General features: G+C 41.1%; 2 protein-coding genes across 4 annotated transcripts; both read left to right on the top strand.

Moving 5' to 3' along the window:
- Window positions 1-5,750: 5,750 nt before the first annotated feature.
- Window positions 5,751-6,902, top strand: LOC129195018 (tigger transposable element-derived protein 4-like). Its single transcript, XM_054800710.1, has 3 exons — window positions 5,751-6,305; window positions 6,359-6,570; window positions 6,635-6,902. Exons 1-3 carry the CDS (start codon window positions 5,751-5,753, stop codon window positions 6,900-6,902), a joined length of 1,035 nt encoding a protein of 344 aa, XP_054656685.1.
- Window positions 6,903-13,793: 6,891 nt separating this feature from the next.
- On the top strand, window positions 13,794-15,173 carry c15h11orf68 (chromosome 15 C11orf68 homolog). Of its 3 annotated transcripts, none has more exons than XM_054752686.1 (2): window positions 13,794-13,926; window positions 14,200-15,173. In XM_054752686.1, the coding sequence occupies exon 2, from the start codon at window positions 14,221-14,223 to the stop codon at window positions 14,968-14,970; it is 750 nt and encodes a 249-aa protein (XP_054608661.1). In that variant the 5' UTR covers window positions 13,794-13,926; window positions 14,200-14,220; the 3' UTR covers window positions 14,971-15,173. The 3 variants fall into 3 exon arrangements, with proteins under 3 accessions (XP_054608661.1, XP_054608662.1, XP_054608660.1); XM_054752687.1 differs by having other exon boundaries at window positions 13,906-14,054; XM_054752685.1 differs by lacking the exon at window positions 13,794-13,926 and adding an exon at window positions 13,996-14,127.
- Window positions 15,174-15,182: the final 9 nt, after the last annotated feature.

Genomic DNA, 15,182 nt, shown 5'->3' with positions numbered 1-15,182 from the left:
CTACCTGCCTCTGACTTTCATCTAAGTGGCTGAGATCAATGGGGTGATCCCAAGGTTCTTGACTAGTTCCCCGACCTTTGGTGTGCCTGAATATCGTTTACATCAACAGGTGAGTACACCTCCTTAACTACACCAAGAGGATACGCAGTGGTCACTGAGTGGGCTGTACCAATAGCTACTTTTCCTGTTAGCACAATGTCATGGTCAGTGGGATTTCAGACACCAAGGATGATATTTAGTGGTACATCTTCCTTCACCTGTACCAGTGTGTTACAAAATTCATGGCCACTGAGGATTACCATCAGTTTCAAAGATTAGTGTGGTGTCTTCTCTAAAAGGTAGGGCACTGATTATGCATTTTACCTCGACACTGTTGTGGCTTGGCACGCAGTTTTCACAAGGTACTCACTTGTTCTCTCGACGCTCACTGCTTCGATTATGCCTTCTTTTTCTTTAGGTTGGGAAATGCCATGTGAACAGTTTGCATCAATGTCTCTTCCTCTACACTGTTTGTCTTGTTTCCCTGGTTATTGACAACACGTTCAATTACATCGAAGCTTATTATAGAGCATATAGCATTATAGAGCATCATAACAAGCACAGGGACATGGATCTCTTCAGAGTCAGCTGCTAGTTTAAAGGTTATTTCTACCCACCCCAAATATGGCATTTCTGTACCGTTAGCCGCCTCTACTTGCGAGGGGGCATTTGAATCAATGACTCTGTCTGTTGTCAGGTACAGTATCTGCTTTCCATAACTCATCGATCGCCGACACTCGTGAGTCCGTATCCCAAAGCAGTTGATTTTTCATCCCCTGCAGGTAACAGTTGACAAGACGTTTTTTTCCAACAAGATCTGTCACTGTGTAACATTCTTTTATCACTGTGTTCCTTCTCGTGCCAGTTGTGGAGTTGCATGAATGTGTTTTATGTTTTCGGCTCTGGGTGCGTGAGTGGCTGGTGTTGGGGTTGTGTTCTGCCCAATTATGATAGTTATTATCTCACATTGCTCTTTTGGTCCACGGTTCATGTACTTTCGGGACATATTAAGTAATTCGATCACTCCCTGTCCCTCGGGGGCAACTGCCCGTCGTTTGCTGCACCTGACTTTTCTTTAAATCCTCTACAGCCTGCACGGAAATGCTCGCTACTACCACATTTGGAGCAATGCTGGCAGTACTCTTTACCTCTCTGCTGACACATGAAACATCTTGGTCGGGGATGTGGCATTGGGTAACTATTCAAACCTCTGCTGAAACTGTGCAGTTCCACTCATTAACATTGGGCCACCAGCAGCTTGGTAGTCTTGCAGTGGTCTGCCTGGCTGTTGGAAGACTGCAGTGCTCTCTGCATTCAGGGGTGTGAAATATGGCTGGACATAAGCTGGGTGAGGGGCCGCCAACAAATCTGTCTCTTGGCTGGCTTTGGGATACAGATTTTGTGCAGGTTCTGTTTTTTCGGTGGACTCTCGAATTTGTGACACCTCTGTCTTAAGGTCTTTCAACAGCACTATATCTGCTTGTGGTAAATTAGCTGTAACTTCGTTGCTCGTTACACAAATGAAGTTGACGTCAGAAGTGTCGTTTCTTGGCTTTACTTCTCTTCGTTACATAACATACATTCAACATGTGCGATTGTAACATTTCTTCCTGAACTACTTCTGCGCTCTGTACAACCTTGCGAACTAGCGACACCTGTGGTCAAAACATGTCACTTCACATAACAATTATCACATCTATTGCACACTACCATATTATTAACTACTGTATAATGCAACCATATTTAAATTAACTAAACACACACAAATATATACAACACTGCTTCGATTTCCTTCAGGTCTGACTACATTTGGGAGAAAGGTGGTGAGGTGTTGAGCTGTGCCTTTCTTATCACAACTCACTTCAGTAGACTGGACAGCATGGACAGTCGTGTGTCGCTGTAGTGCAACCTGCCTCTTTTTCTCCTGTCTCTCTTTCTCGTGAGCACACGCCATGTTGAGCCTCTCCAATAGTAATTAATCTGAGGTGGTTGGTGTTAGGAGGTAAGGTTGCAGGTCACTCTTGATGTCATCTGTTGTCACCTGTAAGGACTGTGTGCATAAACATACTCTGCACTAGTATTTTCTGCCTTAAGTCCATTGCTCTAATTAGGAAATTATGTGGTGTCTCTTTTTTGTTCTCTACCTCCATGGTCAGTTGCACTCCTCTCTTGACAGTGTGAGCGAAGTAGTTTCTACGAAGGGTGGGCAGGGACAGGTCGCCTTTACCTTCCAGATAGCTTTGCAGCTGCAGGCCAGGTGAAATGGCTCTGATGACAGCATCCACTAGCTCTGAGTCAGTGTTACCCTTGCTAAGCCCATTCCCAATTTGGCGGGCTAGACTGGAGAACGTTAATTTGTCTTTCTGCCCTGGTTCACCAATTTGGCCGGATATTTTATAGTGTTTTCCCCAGAGCGGGCTATTTGCACGACCAGGCGCTGCGTGAATGTGCACAGTGAAATATTGAGTTTTAGTTTTACCTGACAAAGTAACACTAATTTTAAATTACGACAATAAAAATGGTCTTTTTCTCAACCTGAAATATAAAAATCTAGTGCAATAATTCGTAATAAATAAAATAAAAAGAGGAGAGCATTGTTTAGATGTTAAAGCAACATTATCAAAATTATCACACAAACACAGCAATTCTTTTTACATATAAAACAAGCAGTATAAAATTAATATGAACTTTGCATAACAAAAATGAACTTTGAATTAAAAAAAAGTAAAATTAGCATGAAAATACATTTTCACAGCCTTAACTTTCAAATAATATATTTCAAGTATCTTATTTTTACTTTCAATAAATAAGATATTTCCAACTATAATCATCCTGAAACAATGTTTAAGTTCAAAAGAAAATAACAATGAGGTAAAGTGCTCTTAAACAGTATTGCACTTTAACCTGAACTTTTTTGCACTCTTTCCAACATAGCAGAAGTTCTTTTTCTGAACCAATTTATTACTAGGTTGTGAACCACTGCTTGTAGCGCAAAAGCAGCTACTGCTGGACAGTAAAATCGAGTTTGGCTTGTTTGTGTGGTGTTGTAGCTTCGTCTCCATCACTGGGGCACACGCTAGCTGCAAGCAGGCGGGCGAGCAAAGAGCGGAGTTGTACCGTGCCAAAGGTGCTTCATGAGGTTTGAATTGCTCGTCACAGACTTAGTGTCATAGTGTCTTTGCAACGTGCATCTAACATGTACATTTTTCTCTTTTATCTCAGTCAGATTAAAATAGTGTCGATACTTCCAGCCTGTAAATGCCGATTTTGTACCTGTCCCTGGTTCACTCGCCATCGCTCACTCTTGTTTTGGTTGAGACCGCATGCAGCATGGGATATGTGAGCATCCTCCCACTTGACTCCTCAGCCAATCAACACACGTGTGACTCGCTGCTAACTGTTTCATCTCAGAGCGAGAAATGACCTCCCCCGCTGCCAAGCTTGAATCAAAGTAACGCGCCGCATTTCATTCTAAGCAACTAGAACGCCGTTGCAAAAATGACAACAGTAACTCACATTATTCTGTTAGTTATTAAGTAATGGCGCTGGTAACTCCGTTATGTTTTAACGCCGTTACTCCCAACACTGCTGGCGGGGCATAGCTCTTGATTGCCCGGATCTTGTTCTTCCCATTGAGCTGACTTCTCAGGACTTGCCTTACACGTTGCAGATACTTGACCATTGCAGCGTTCCTTGTGGCCTCTTCATGGTTACCATTTGCCTGTGGTATTACAAGGTACTTGTAACTCTCCTCAACATCTACTATTTTGCCCTCTGTATGGACTTACCTTCCCTCTCTTCTTTACCATTCGGCCACATTTCTCCAGTCCGAATGACATTCATTGATAACAGTTTAGAATGTATAACAATTGAAATCTGTAAAGAAAAAAGCAAAAATGTGTTAATAAGCTGTGTGTATAGAACAAAGTCAAAGATTGCAATATTTGAGGACTGGATGAAGACATCGTTTACAGACATAGGTCAAAAAACTATTTTTATATGTGGAGACTTCAATATTGACCTTTTGAACTCACACAAGTGCAAGGAAATAGACGACTTCACAGACAGAATGTATAGTTTGAGTTTATATCCTAAAATCATTAGACGAAGCAGAATAACAGACCACTGTGCCACCCTTATGCATAATATATTCACCAATGACTTTGATAACAACACCATCAGTGGCCTGCTAATTAGTGACATCAGTGATCATCTTCCAGTGTTCACAATTTACAATGAACATTATAAGAAAAGACAGGTGGAGGCAAAAAAGACTTTTCAAAGATTGCCTACAGAGGACAGCATCCGGGCCTTCAGGAAAGCTCTAGAAGAACAAAGTTGGGAGAGGGTCCACAGTGCACAGATGTGGATGAGGCATATGACAGCTTCCTTGGTACTTATATGGAGCTCTACGATAAGAACTGTCCCTGGCAAGAAAAGTCCAAGAAGCAAAAGAAAAACAACCAGCCATGGCTGGACTAAAAAAGGACTAAAAAACGCCTGTAAGAAGAAGAACACATTATACAGGACATTCATCATTCATCAGGACATTCATCATTCAACAGACTAAAGAAGCAGAACAAAAGTATAAGACTTACAAAAATAAGTTAACTATCTTGAGAGCGTGTAAGAGGGAATATTATAGTCACGTGCTAAATAAGAACAAAAATAACATGAGAGCAACTTGGGGCTTCTTAAATACTGTTATAAAGAACAACATTAAGAAAGCAAGACTATCCCCACTATTTCATGGTTGCAAACACTTACAGGAATGACATGAATGCGGTAGTTGAAATGTTTAATGATTATTTTGTAAATATTGGACCAAAACTGGAAGAAGAAATTCCAAAAAAAGACACAATTGATGAAGGGAATGATATTGACAAGAATCTTAATTCTATGTTTCTCACTGTTGTAACCAAAAGAGATCACTGACATTGTTGAACATTTTAAGACAAAAACATCAACTGATTGTCATGGAATCAAAACGGAAACAGTTAAAAGGGTCATCAATGAGATCGCAGACCCGTTAACATATATTAGTAACTTATCATTTCAGACTGGAACATTTCCAAGCAAAATGAGAACAGCCAAGGTGGTTCCAATTTTCAAAAAAGGAGACAAACACCAAATTATACAAATACAAATTATTGGCCAGTTTCCTTGTTACCACAATTCTCTAAAATTGTGGTGAAGCTATTTTATAATAGGTTGGACAAATTTATTAATAAGAATGAATTATTTGCTAGCAGTTAATATGGTTTCAGAGCCAACATTTGAACTTCTATGGCACTGATCGAAATCACGGAGGAAATCACTACTGCTTATAGAAGATGTGCAGCTGCTGTATTCATGGATCTGACAAAAGCCTTCGATACAATTAATCACACTATCGTAATTTCAAAATTAGAAAGGTACGGAATTAGAGGATTAATTTTGAATTGGGTTAAAAGCTACCTAGCAAAGAGGAAACAATTTGCAAAGCTAGGAGAATATACATCTGGGAGTTTATACACCACGTGTGGAGTACCCCAGGGGTCCATACTGGGACCAAAACTGTTCAATTTGTACATGAACGACATTTGTAAAGTAACAAAGGATGTAAAATTGGTCTTATTCGCGGATGATACCACCGCTTTCTGTTCTGTTCTGGTGAAATTCTGAATATTCTCAAGCGCAAGCAGGAGTGGATTGAGGAGTTGAAAAGCAACATGCCACTCGACCGCAAGAGGACGGTCAGGAAGACAGCAAATGATGAGCTCAATGCCATCCTCTACGAGTGGTTTAAGGACAGTACGGCTCGGCAGCTCCCTGTGAGTGGACCACTTCTGCAGGAGAAGGCAAAGGAGATAGCAACCCAGCTCCAACTCGATGAATTCAAGGCATCCAATGGTTGGTTAGACGCCTTTCGTCGGCGTCACAACATTATCTTCGGGAAGATGAATGGAGAGAGTGGGGGCGTGGAGACCGCAGTAGTTGACGACTGGAAGCAGAAGCTGCCGGATCTATGTGACGGCTATGCCTTTCGTGACATATACAACATGGACGAGACAGGGCTGTTCTACAAGGCATCCATCGACTCCACCCTGCATTATAAAAGGGACAGACTGCTCCGGCGGGAAGCGGTCAAAGGAGCGCATCACCCTGATGCTTTGCGCAAACGCCCTCGGGGAGAAAGAGCCAGCGATGGTGATCACGCTATCAAGAAGGCATGGATGACCAGCAATCTCTTTGAGCTGTTCTCAACAAGAAGATGCAGCGGCAAAGTAGCAAAATTCTGATGCTCCTGGATAATGCTCCTTGCCACCCTCACCTGCAGCTGTCAAACGTCAAGCTCATATTTCTACCACCGAACACCACCTCTATCACCCAGCCAATGGACCAGGGCATCATCCAAGCAGCAAAGCTAAAGTTCCGCAAGTGGCAGCTGAAAAGCATCATACATCAGATGGAACAGGAGCCGAGCCTGACAGCACCAGAACTCATGAGAAACACAGACATCCTCAAGGCCATCTACTGGGTTGACAGAGCGTGGAAGGACACCAGCCCTCAGACCATCCAGAAGTGCGTTACCAAGTGTGGTGTCGGCCCTCAGGACTTTGAGGCAGGGGCAGGTGAATGCAGAGGAGCCAAGAGATGAATTGGATGCCGTGTGCCAGAAGGAGTTGAAGATGTCATTAGAAGAGTTGGTGGGGGTTGATGAATTGCTGGCGACTTCCGATCAGAATCAGGCTACGACTCTGGAGGACTACCAACGACGGCTAGAGAACGCAGACAATGGAGATGACAGTGATGAGGAGGAATCCAAAACCAGCCAACAGGAGCCAAATCTGATGTTTTTCAGAAGCATTCAGGAGCCTTGAACAGATTAAAACATTGACGGTCAGCAAGGGATGCATTGAAATGCTGGAGGAGGAGGAGGCAGTACAGAGGGAGTGTCAGCGTCAAAAGCAGGCGGCAAGGCAGACATTGATGTTTGATTTTTTCAAGAAAGTTTAAGATCAGCACTCACAGATGATAGATTCATATTCATCAGTTGAGAAAAATTTAATTTTGTTCAATTGCAATTGACATTTGTTCAAAAATAAACACATTTGAAACAAGAAACATGTACTGTAATAATGGTTTAAATGTAAAGATGAAATTAAAACTTTTAGGGCCCAAAAGCTAAAATTTTCTTCAAAAAAGTTTAAGATCAGCCAACCAAATCCAAATTCAAAAACAAAATACTGTATTAAAAACAAACATAACTAGAAGAATAACAAGCCTAGTAGTGTTGTTGGCCTCAAGGGTGGTCTGCCACAGCCTCATTGAGTTTGCAACGAAGGCTCTTAGAGTGGTGTTGACCTTGTGCAGCTTCAGACATTCCAGGATCCATGTGTGTAGCATTGAGTCATAGGCTTTCTGGTAGTCAATCCAGGCAGTGCACACGTTTTTATAATATATATAAGGTGGTGCAGTCCCACTGCACCTACGCTGGTGCAGTGGGACCTGGGTTCCTCCTGGTCCACGACAATGCCCGACCTCATGTGGCTAGTGTATGCAGGTAGTTCCTGGAGGATGAAGGAATTGATACCATTGACTGGCCCCCACGTTCACCTTACCTAAACCCAATAGAACACCTCTTGGACATTATAGTTAGGTCCATCCGGCGCCACCAGGTTGCTCCTCAGACTGTCCAAGAGCTCATGGATGCCCTGGTCCAGATCTGGGAGGAGATCCCCCAGGACACCATCCGTAGTCTCATTAGGAGCATGCCCCGACGTTGTCAGGCATGCGTACAAGCACGTGGGGGCCACACAAACTACTGACAATCATTTTGAGTTGCTACAATGACATTTTAGCCAAATGGACCAGTGTGCTGCATCATTTTTTCACTTTCATTTTTGGGGTGTCTTTGATTTTCCCCCCTCTATAGGGTGATCATTTTCATTTCTATCAAATTATGTGGCATCATTTTGTTACTAATACATCACCCACGTATTATCAGGAAAGATATTCAAGATCATTTTCCCCCAGTTTAGATCTGATGTGTTTTTGAAGTATATTATACAGTTCTGTAAAAGACTAAAGGAAGAGAGAAATAGTAAACTTAAAAAAAAACAAAAAAGAGAGAAAAAAGGAATATAGTTACAACAAACCAACATAAAACAAATTTTAAAAAAAAATGTCTCTCTCTCATGTTTATGTAGATAGTTCAATGTAATGTAAATGTAAATAATATACTTATATGTATATATGATATTAGAATTAAGAAATGAAATAAAAGAAACAATAACCTGGGGTGAAAGCAAAAGAAAGTAATAAACTTGCAAAAAAGATGCAAAAAACAGAATAATAATTATAACAAACAACATAAAACAAATAATTCTGTCACGTTATGTGGATAGTTTAGTGAAGTATTGATAAGTGTAAATAATCTATAAATGGAGTCCATATTTCAGTGAAGGCTGATACTGTATATGCTTCTTCTTATGAGCTATGTTTTTTTCTATTAATAGATTATTTGTTATTAAATTGATCCAGTGGGTGATGTACGCTTTTTTGTTTTTCCAGTTTTGAAGAATTACTTTCTTAGCGATAGTTAGAGAGATGAGGAGGGGGTTATGATATTTATTAGGAAGGTCTATTTGCGTGGTATCTCCTAGAAGACACATTGATGGATTAAATGGGATCCCACAGCCCAAGATAGTTGATAGGTTGTTAGTTACTGATGACCAGAAGAAGTGTACGGGTGTGCAGATCCATGTGGCATGCAAATAATTATCTGTGAAACCCAAAGTGCATTATGAACAAGTGTCTATGTCTGATCTATTTTGTGCAATCGACTTTGTGACTGTAAATATTGTTTTCCACAGTTCATGTTCAGTTTATTATTAATGTAACCCAGGTCTCATGTAGTTAATTTATAAATGCTGGAGTGATTAATACAATAAGCCTAGGCCTGAGTTTGTGTGTTTTGTAGACAATAATTTGCAATGTTTTTTTCCTGTTTAATTGTAATAAAGACCTCCATAACTGTATTTTAAATATAACAGATGAACATAAATTTATTTACAATATTTACACCCAAAATTCTAAATGACTCTTTTTGATTAAAATAATAAATTCAAATAAAATATGTCCACATTATCAAACAAAGTTTCCCAAATAAAATACCAGCTCAATTTGTATGTTCTGAGTTTTTCACATGACCTCTTGGTCACTATAAAGTGAGAAAAAAATAAAGCACAATTACAACTCAAAAGTGTCCAAACAGTACCAATATTTTGTTTCCTTGTTTAAACCCAGTTCAAACTTAGTTCAACCAGTTGCAGGCCTGTTTCGTTGCTTGGGTGCGGTGAGGCCTACAAACCAAAATGACCACTTCACTCAAGAAGAGCAGGAAATAAAAGCACGTGCACAATAAGTCAATTGGGTACTCACGAATCCTTATGAGTGGTTAGGGATAGCGATAACGTGTGGATATGCAGTCGTCAGATGCTCTCTCTTTGATGTTATGATGATACCAAGGCCTAATCACATGTGCGATTGCTAGGCTAACTAGCGATTGCTAAATGGCATTACATTTCCATACTTTTACAGCATATATTCACCCTTTGCTGTTCACAAGAAGTTAATATCAGGACCACGAGTAGTCGACCTTTGATGATAAACTTATTTGTTACTGCTTAACGATGTCTCGTTGTGCACTCTCCCTACGATAGTCTCTCTACTTCCCTCTCCCACTTTCTCTTAGTCCCGCCCCCAACACTTTGAATTTGCTGTCACATTTACAGAGACCCAATGACAATGAAATGACATGAAATGATTGACAGACTGCTACTAACAGGTTTGAAATACAGCTAATACATGTTGCACATCAACCACACTTTGAAATAACAGATATTGCAAACGACCATAAAACGTTATTTATTCAACTATTAAGCTGTAAATAGCTTAACTTATGAAACTGTACATATGAGACGTATATATTTTAACTTATTTGAATACTATGAACTCTTTTAATGCATTATCACATTAACTTCCTACAAGGACCATGAAATAATTAATTAGTGAACTAATAATATATGTTTTTTAGCTAAAATGAATTGGTATTTTAATTAATTAATGACACATTTAAGACATTTATGTATTTAATTCCAATTTTAATTAATTAATGACATATTTAATTAATTATCTAATGATGTATTTATTTATTTAATTTTGGCACTTTCAATCTTCCATAGTCCCGGGGTCCGATGTCAACAATGGAATTGAGGTTTTTAATGACTATCAATGTGTGTCAAAGGCTTGTCTTATACTGTACTCATGGGATTCATTTACACAATCAACCTCAGATACTCAGTGAAAATGAAGAAATACATTTGGAGTGTTTCAAGAAACTTTCATGATCTTAAAAGTTCAGAGCAAAGTTTGGGGATTATGCTTGCTGTAAAAGAACACAAGATACCAGTAACCTCTTTGTTTTCATTAATGGTATACAGCGGAACCTCGGTTAGCATACGGCTTGGTTAGTGTGTTTAATGTCGAAAATGTTGCCTTGGTCTGCTTACATTTTCCAGTAAGCGTACAATATGGCACACATTTTGTGTTATTAATATACCGTAAAGCACCATGTATAAACCGCACCCATGTATTAACCGCACCCCCATTTTCAGGCTCATGGTGGGGAAAAAAAAAATTTTTAGTTCATAAATGCCTGCCAACTCTTTCATCTCAAATCAACATGCATAAAGGTACGAAGCAATTTCAAAAAGAAGAAGAAAGGAGAAATCTGCCGTCCATCAATTAATCTGCAATGGAATTCATGTAAGAAAACTTTGCCGTCAACTTGCCGATGTCCGCTCTCCAACGGCGGATGACTGACTTGTCCACACCGTGCTGCCGTCCTGCTGCCCGGTTCCCAAACTCTTCTGCATACCGGCAGACGGAGAGTTTGAACGCTGCGGTGAAAGATCGTCGTGGCATTTTGAGAGGGTACAGGTCCGGTCACACTGCCCGAACTTTGCTGTAGCGTCCCTTAGATAGAGCGGCGTTCTGCGCATGCAGATCAGTTATCCATGTATTGTACATAACACATAACGCTGCATTGCTTCAGTGTGAATTTGAATAAACTCCAACGTTGTATTGTATTTTACATCTGCAATGTTTTGATGGAAGCTTAGGTTAGCTTCAGTGTATATAGAGATTGTTTCACTGTGTGAAAATACAGACAGCCGTCAGATAAGTTAGTTGCATACACGAGCATTTTCAGCAACTGTACAGCAGAGGGCGCTAAAGTCAACTGTCTGACCCACAGACGGCTATTCTACTACTACTATTCTACTTCACTTGCAACTTTCTTTGGCTTCATTTTAACTAATGTATATTGCAGTGAAAAGCAAAGGAAAGCAGAGACTTGAGGTGAGTGAGGAACACTATTAAATTCAAGCAATAACTCAGCAAAACGCAAAGGTGGTGTCCGTGTTGATCTCACTACCACATCGTCTTTGGCAACAATCATGTCTTCATTAAAGGTAAAAGTTACCTTAAATGTTCATGTATCCCTTTCATTCATCATTTATTTGTATTTATATGCATTCCTTTTTTTCCTGTCCTGTCCAGCCTTTAAGGCAGATAGAATTGTAGATCTAAATGCCCTCACATGCTCAACAGATTTACTCTGCCAGGGAAAAGTGTGAGATACACTTCCCCTGTTATACAGAATTTACTTATACATTTATATGCATTTCCAATTGTTTTCTGCATGTCAAACTATAAAAACATGTTTTTTGTGAACACTTTTGGCTTTCTGGAACGAACTAATTTACATTATTACTTATGGGAAAATTTGATTTAGTTTAGAATCACTTTCGGTTAGAGTCGGACCATCTGGAACGGATTAATGATGCTAACCAAGGTTCTACTGTAGTACTACTTTTTGTAGTAATTTAAATTTTTATTTTTAGACAGAATAGAAACTAAAATGAGAATCTCAAATGTGTCTTCTGAGATTTAGAAGAGCAAGCTTTGAGCAGTAAAATTTTCCTCTGGGTCCCTTGTTAAAGGAAAACTGCACTTGTAGGGATTGGTCGGATTTTTTAAAATGAAGATATACAGGTATGACATCCCCATCGACACTGTAGTACATAACTTACCCCCGCACTTGGTTCCGTGAATCCAGCTCTGGTCAGATTTCTGTGACTAGGAACGCAGTTCAACTTAGTTGCTGGTGTTAGCAAAATAATGAATTTGGCTTCTCAAAACAATATGCATTCAAAAGAGTAATACATTTGCATCACAAAAATGCCTCCTCGAAAAAAACAGACCTCACAAATCACTCTGCGTTATATTTACTGTATCTCCCACCGTATCACTGCGCGCTGCCACCTATCCATTGTATGTTTATGTGATGAAGATGGCTGCCACGCTCGCAGCTTCCGCAACGCATCACAGCAGGAAAACATACATAAAAAAGATGGCCGTGGTGCTCTATCGCGGAAGAAGCTGAAAGCGTCTTCATCACATACACAAGAATGCACAGGCAACAATAGTGCGCAAGGATACAGCGCACTACATAATGCAAAGCGATTTGTGAGGTCTGATTTTTTCGAGAAAGCATGTTGGTGATGCAACACTCTATAAATGTTCTGTGAATGTTGTAATAACTTTGTTAAAACATTCTAGAAACGTTCTGTGATGTTTTTGCATCAGATTCCCAACTAACATTTCAGAAATATGGTCAAAATGTTCAAATAACATTCTTAGAATGTTCATTGGGTTGTCCCTTTAGAGCAGGGGTCTCAAACACAATTTACCGGCCGCTGGAGGTAGGGTCTGAGTGAGGCTGGGCCGCATCAAGTATTGGGAGTAGTGCTGGGAATCTCGGGGTACCTCACGATACGACACGCAATACATGGCTCACAATAACAATAATATCTTGATGCAGTAATGGGGTGAATCAAATAAATAAATATTTATTTATATTTTGCTGCATTCAGCTGGGATAGGCTCCAGCTTACCCTTGACCCTAATGAAGACAAGTGGTATAGATAATGGGTGGAATGTTTTAATCAATTTTTTTAAGTGACTCACTCACTCTTAGTTCAGTGTAGGCTTTATGTGTGCATCCTATGAGTTGCAGGCCGTATTACAGTAATATTACAGTAATCTTTGAAGACAAGTCACGGGCCGCAAAATGTGACTCGGCGAGCCGCAAATGGCCCATGGGCCACGAGTTTGAGACCCTTGCTATAGAGTCTTGGCTTAAATTAGCTCTTCTTGCTGAAAGCTGTGTAGGATATGATATACTTCTCTTTTAAAAGACGCTAAAACAAGACTTAGTATACTGAATATGGCAAGGTTATTTGTTTTCTTTTCGACTCTGAGGCAGCACACACCCTTTAAGAGTGACAAATTCCTAACCTCTCCGAAGTTAAATGGCAATTATGTTAACTCCATTAGCGAATCAGGCGAAGTGGTCCAAGAACAAAAAGACATGTCAGCTAATTTGTAGAATAAAAATTGTCTTAATTTCTCATTTTGATGGCGTTACAGCTGTAAAAACTGACAATAAAGCTCACTAGTATCGCCTCCTACAGTAAGTGAGCTGCGCATATTTAGCTGCCTTCACGCGAATGGAGTGTGCTGTGGACAACTCAAATTCGGAGACGCCAATAGTCGTTCACGTGAAGGGAAGGCAGCGTGGACAAGTTGAATACACGACCTTAAAAGAGCAGTTTAAAAACTCGACTCGTTCACACATGTCACATCTCTACTTGTTACCGTAACACCTGGCATAACCGTGCAAGCGAAATGTAAAGCCGTGGAGAGCTGCTAACCTCCGGCGTGTTTTGCCGCAGAGTTGACTCGTCCGTCGCCGCTTTTGACAGTACAGTTAACAGTGTAAGGTTTACGACTTGTGTGGCTCTTTGTCTCTAAACTGTGACGATAAAAAGGTGTCACACTTAACGGTGATATTTTCAGTATAAACGGAGGGTTGAAGTGGCTATCGTGGCTAAACTAGCATACTTGTGAGTTGACGAAAAGAAATGATATAGAATGGTGCTTCCCCTCCCCCCCCAAAAATGCGCAGCTTCAAGTAGTGTAAGAGCAGTAAATGTTATGCTTTGAAGTTGTAAAATATATATGTGTATATTATTTTTTTCTCCGTAACAGGACCCGAAGTTACCAAGCATCATGGAGGAAGAGGAAGCTGTGATCCAGCCTGAAGGTGACATGGAGCCCCACTTTGCCGCGGACACCTACGCTGCTGAGGCCATGGCTGCAGACATGGACCCCTGGATCGTGTTCGACACCAGAAGAACCCCCAAGTCAGAGTTCGACGACTGGCTGGAGAGCAACAGGCCCTCCCAAGTTTGTCGATATGGTGACGAAGAGAGCGGTGTGAGCCCCGTGGGCTGGATTGCCGTGCTGGGCCCCGACCACTGCCCCGGCAGCGGGAATGTCAGGGGTCTCCAGGAAGACTGGGAGAAGCTGGTATCCAGTGGACGGCCGGTCAACTTTTACACAGTCAAGGAGCTGGCCCTCAACCATGGGGTCCTCTCGGGCAAGTGGCTTATGCACATGGACTGCGGCTTCAAGGTAGACCATGCCTGGGAGTGTGTGGCCCGTGCCACCCTGGATGGTAAGATCTGCCAGGTGAAGGTCAGTCCTCACGATCCTGACAAAGGCGGCAAGCAGGTCATCTGCGCCTACAACCACAACTTTGCTGACGAGAGCGACGTGGTGCGGTTGGATACAAACATCCGAGCCTCAGGGGTCAAGTGCCCTCTGGTCTACAAGCCGGACGCATACACTTACCTGGGGATATACCGGAACAACCGCTGGAAGATCTGTCCCACCATCTACGAGAGCAGATTCAACCTGGAGTGTGTTCCCAGGCGCTCTCACATCGTCAACAAAATTACCAATATGGAGGTCACTTAGGCCGCTTTGCATTGTGGATCCAGTTCTTCCTGCACAAAGTTAATTTGTATCTTTACTTGCTTACCTTGTTGTCAAAGTGGGCCTTGCACATTTTTGAAGGGCAGTGACACCCTGCCAAGCAATTACATTTGTCTCATTTTAATACTTGGCCTTTTTCATGGACCACAGCTACTAGTTGCAAATAAAAGTGAACCTTTTAAGAACATCTTCTG

Source organism: Dunckerocampus dactyliophorus, chromosome 15 (assembly GCF_027744805.1).
Source record: "Dunckerocampus dactyliophorus isolate RoL2022-P2 chromosome 15, RoL_Ddac_1.1, whole genome shotgun sequence".
Taxonomy (NCBI): domain Eukaryota; kingdom Metazoa; phylum Chordata; class Actinopteri; order Syngnathiformes; family Syngnathidae; genus Dunckerocampus; species Dunckerocampus dactyliophorus.
Note: the sequence above shows the minus strand (reverse complement) of the source record. Positions and strands in the feature narration are given on the sequence as shown.

Coding starts and splice junctions, on each gene's coding strand:
- c15h11orf68 (XM_054752685.1), top strand. CDS start 14,083: ATGGTGCTTCCCCTCCCCCCCCAAAAATGCGCAGCTTCAAGTAGT. Junction 14,128..14,199: donor AATGCGCAGCTTCAAGTAGT/GTAAGAGCAGTA, acceptor TCTCCGTAACAG/GACCCGAAGTTACCAAGCAT.
- LOC129195018 (XM_054800710.1), top strand. CDS start 5,751: ATGCCACTCGACCGCAAGAGGACGGTCAGGAAGACAGCAAATGATGAG. Junction 6,306..6,358: donor CAAGAAGATGCAGCGGCAAA/GTAGCAAAATTC, acceptor CCTCACCTGCAG/CTGTCAAACGTCAAGCTCAT. Junction 6,571..6,634: donor ATCTACTGGGTTGACAGAGC/GTGGAAGGACAC, acceptor GTCGGCCCTCAG/GACTTTGAGGCAGGGGCAGG.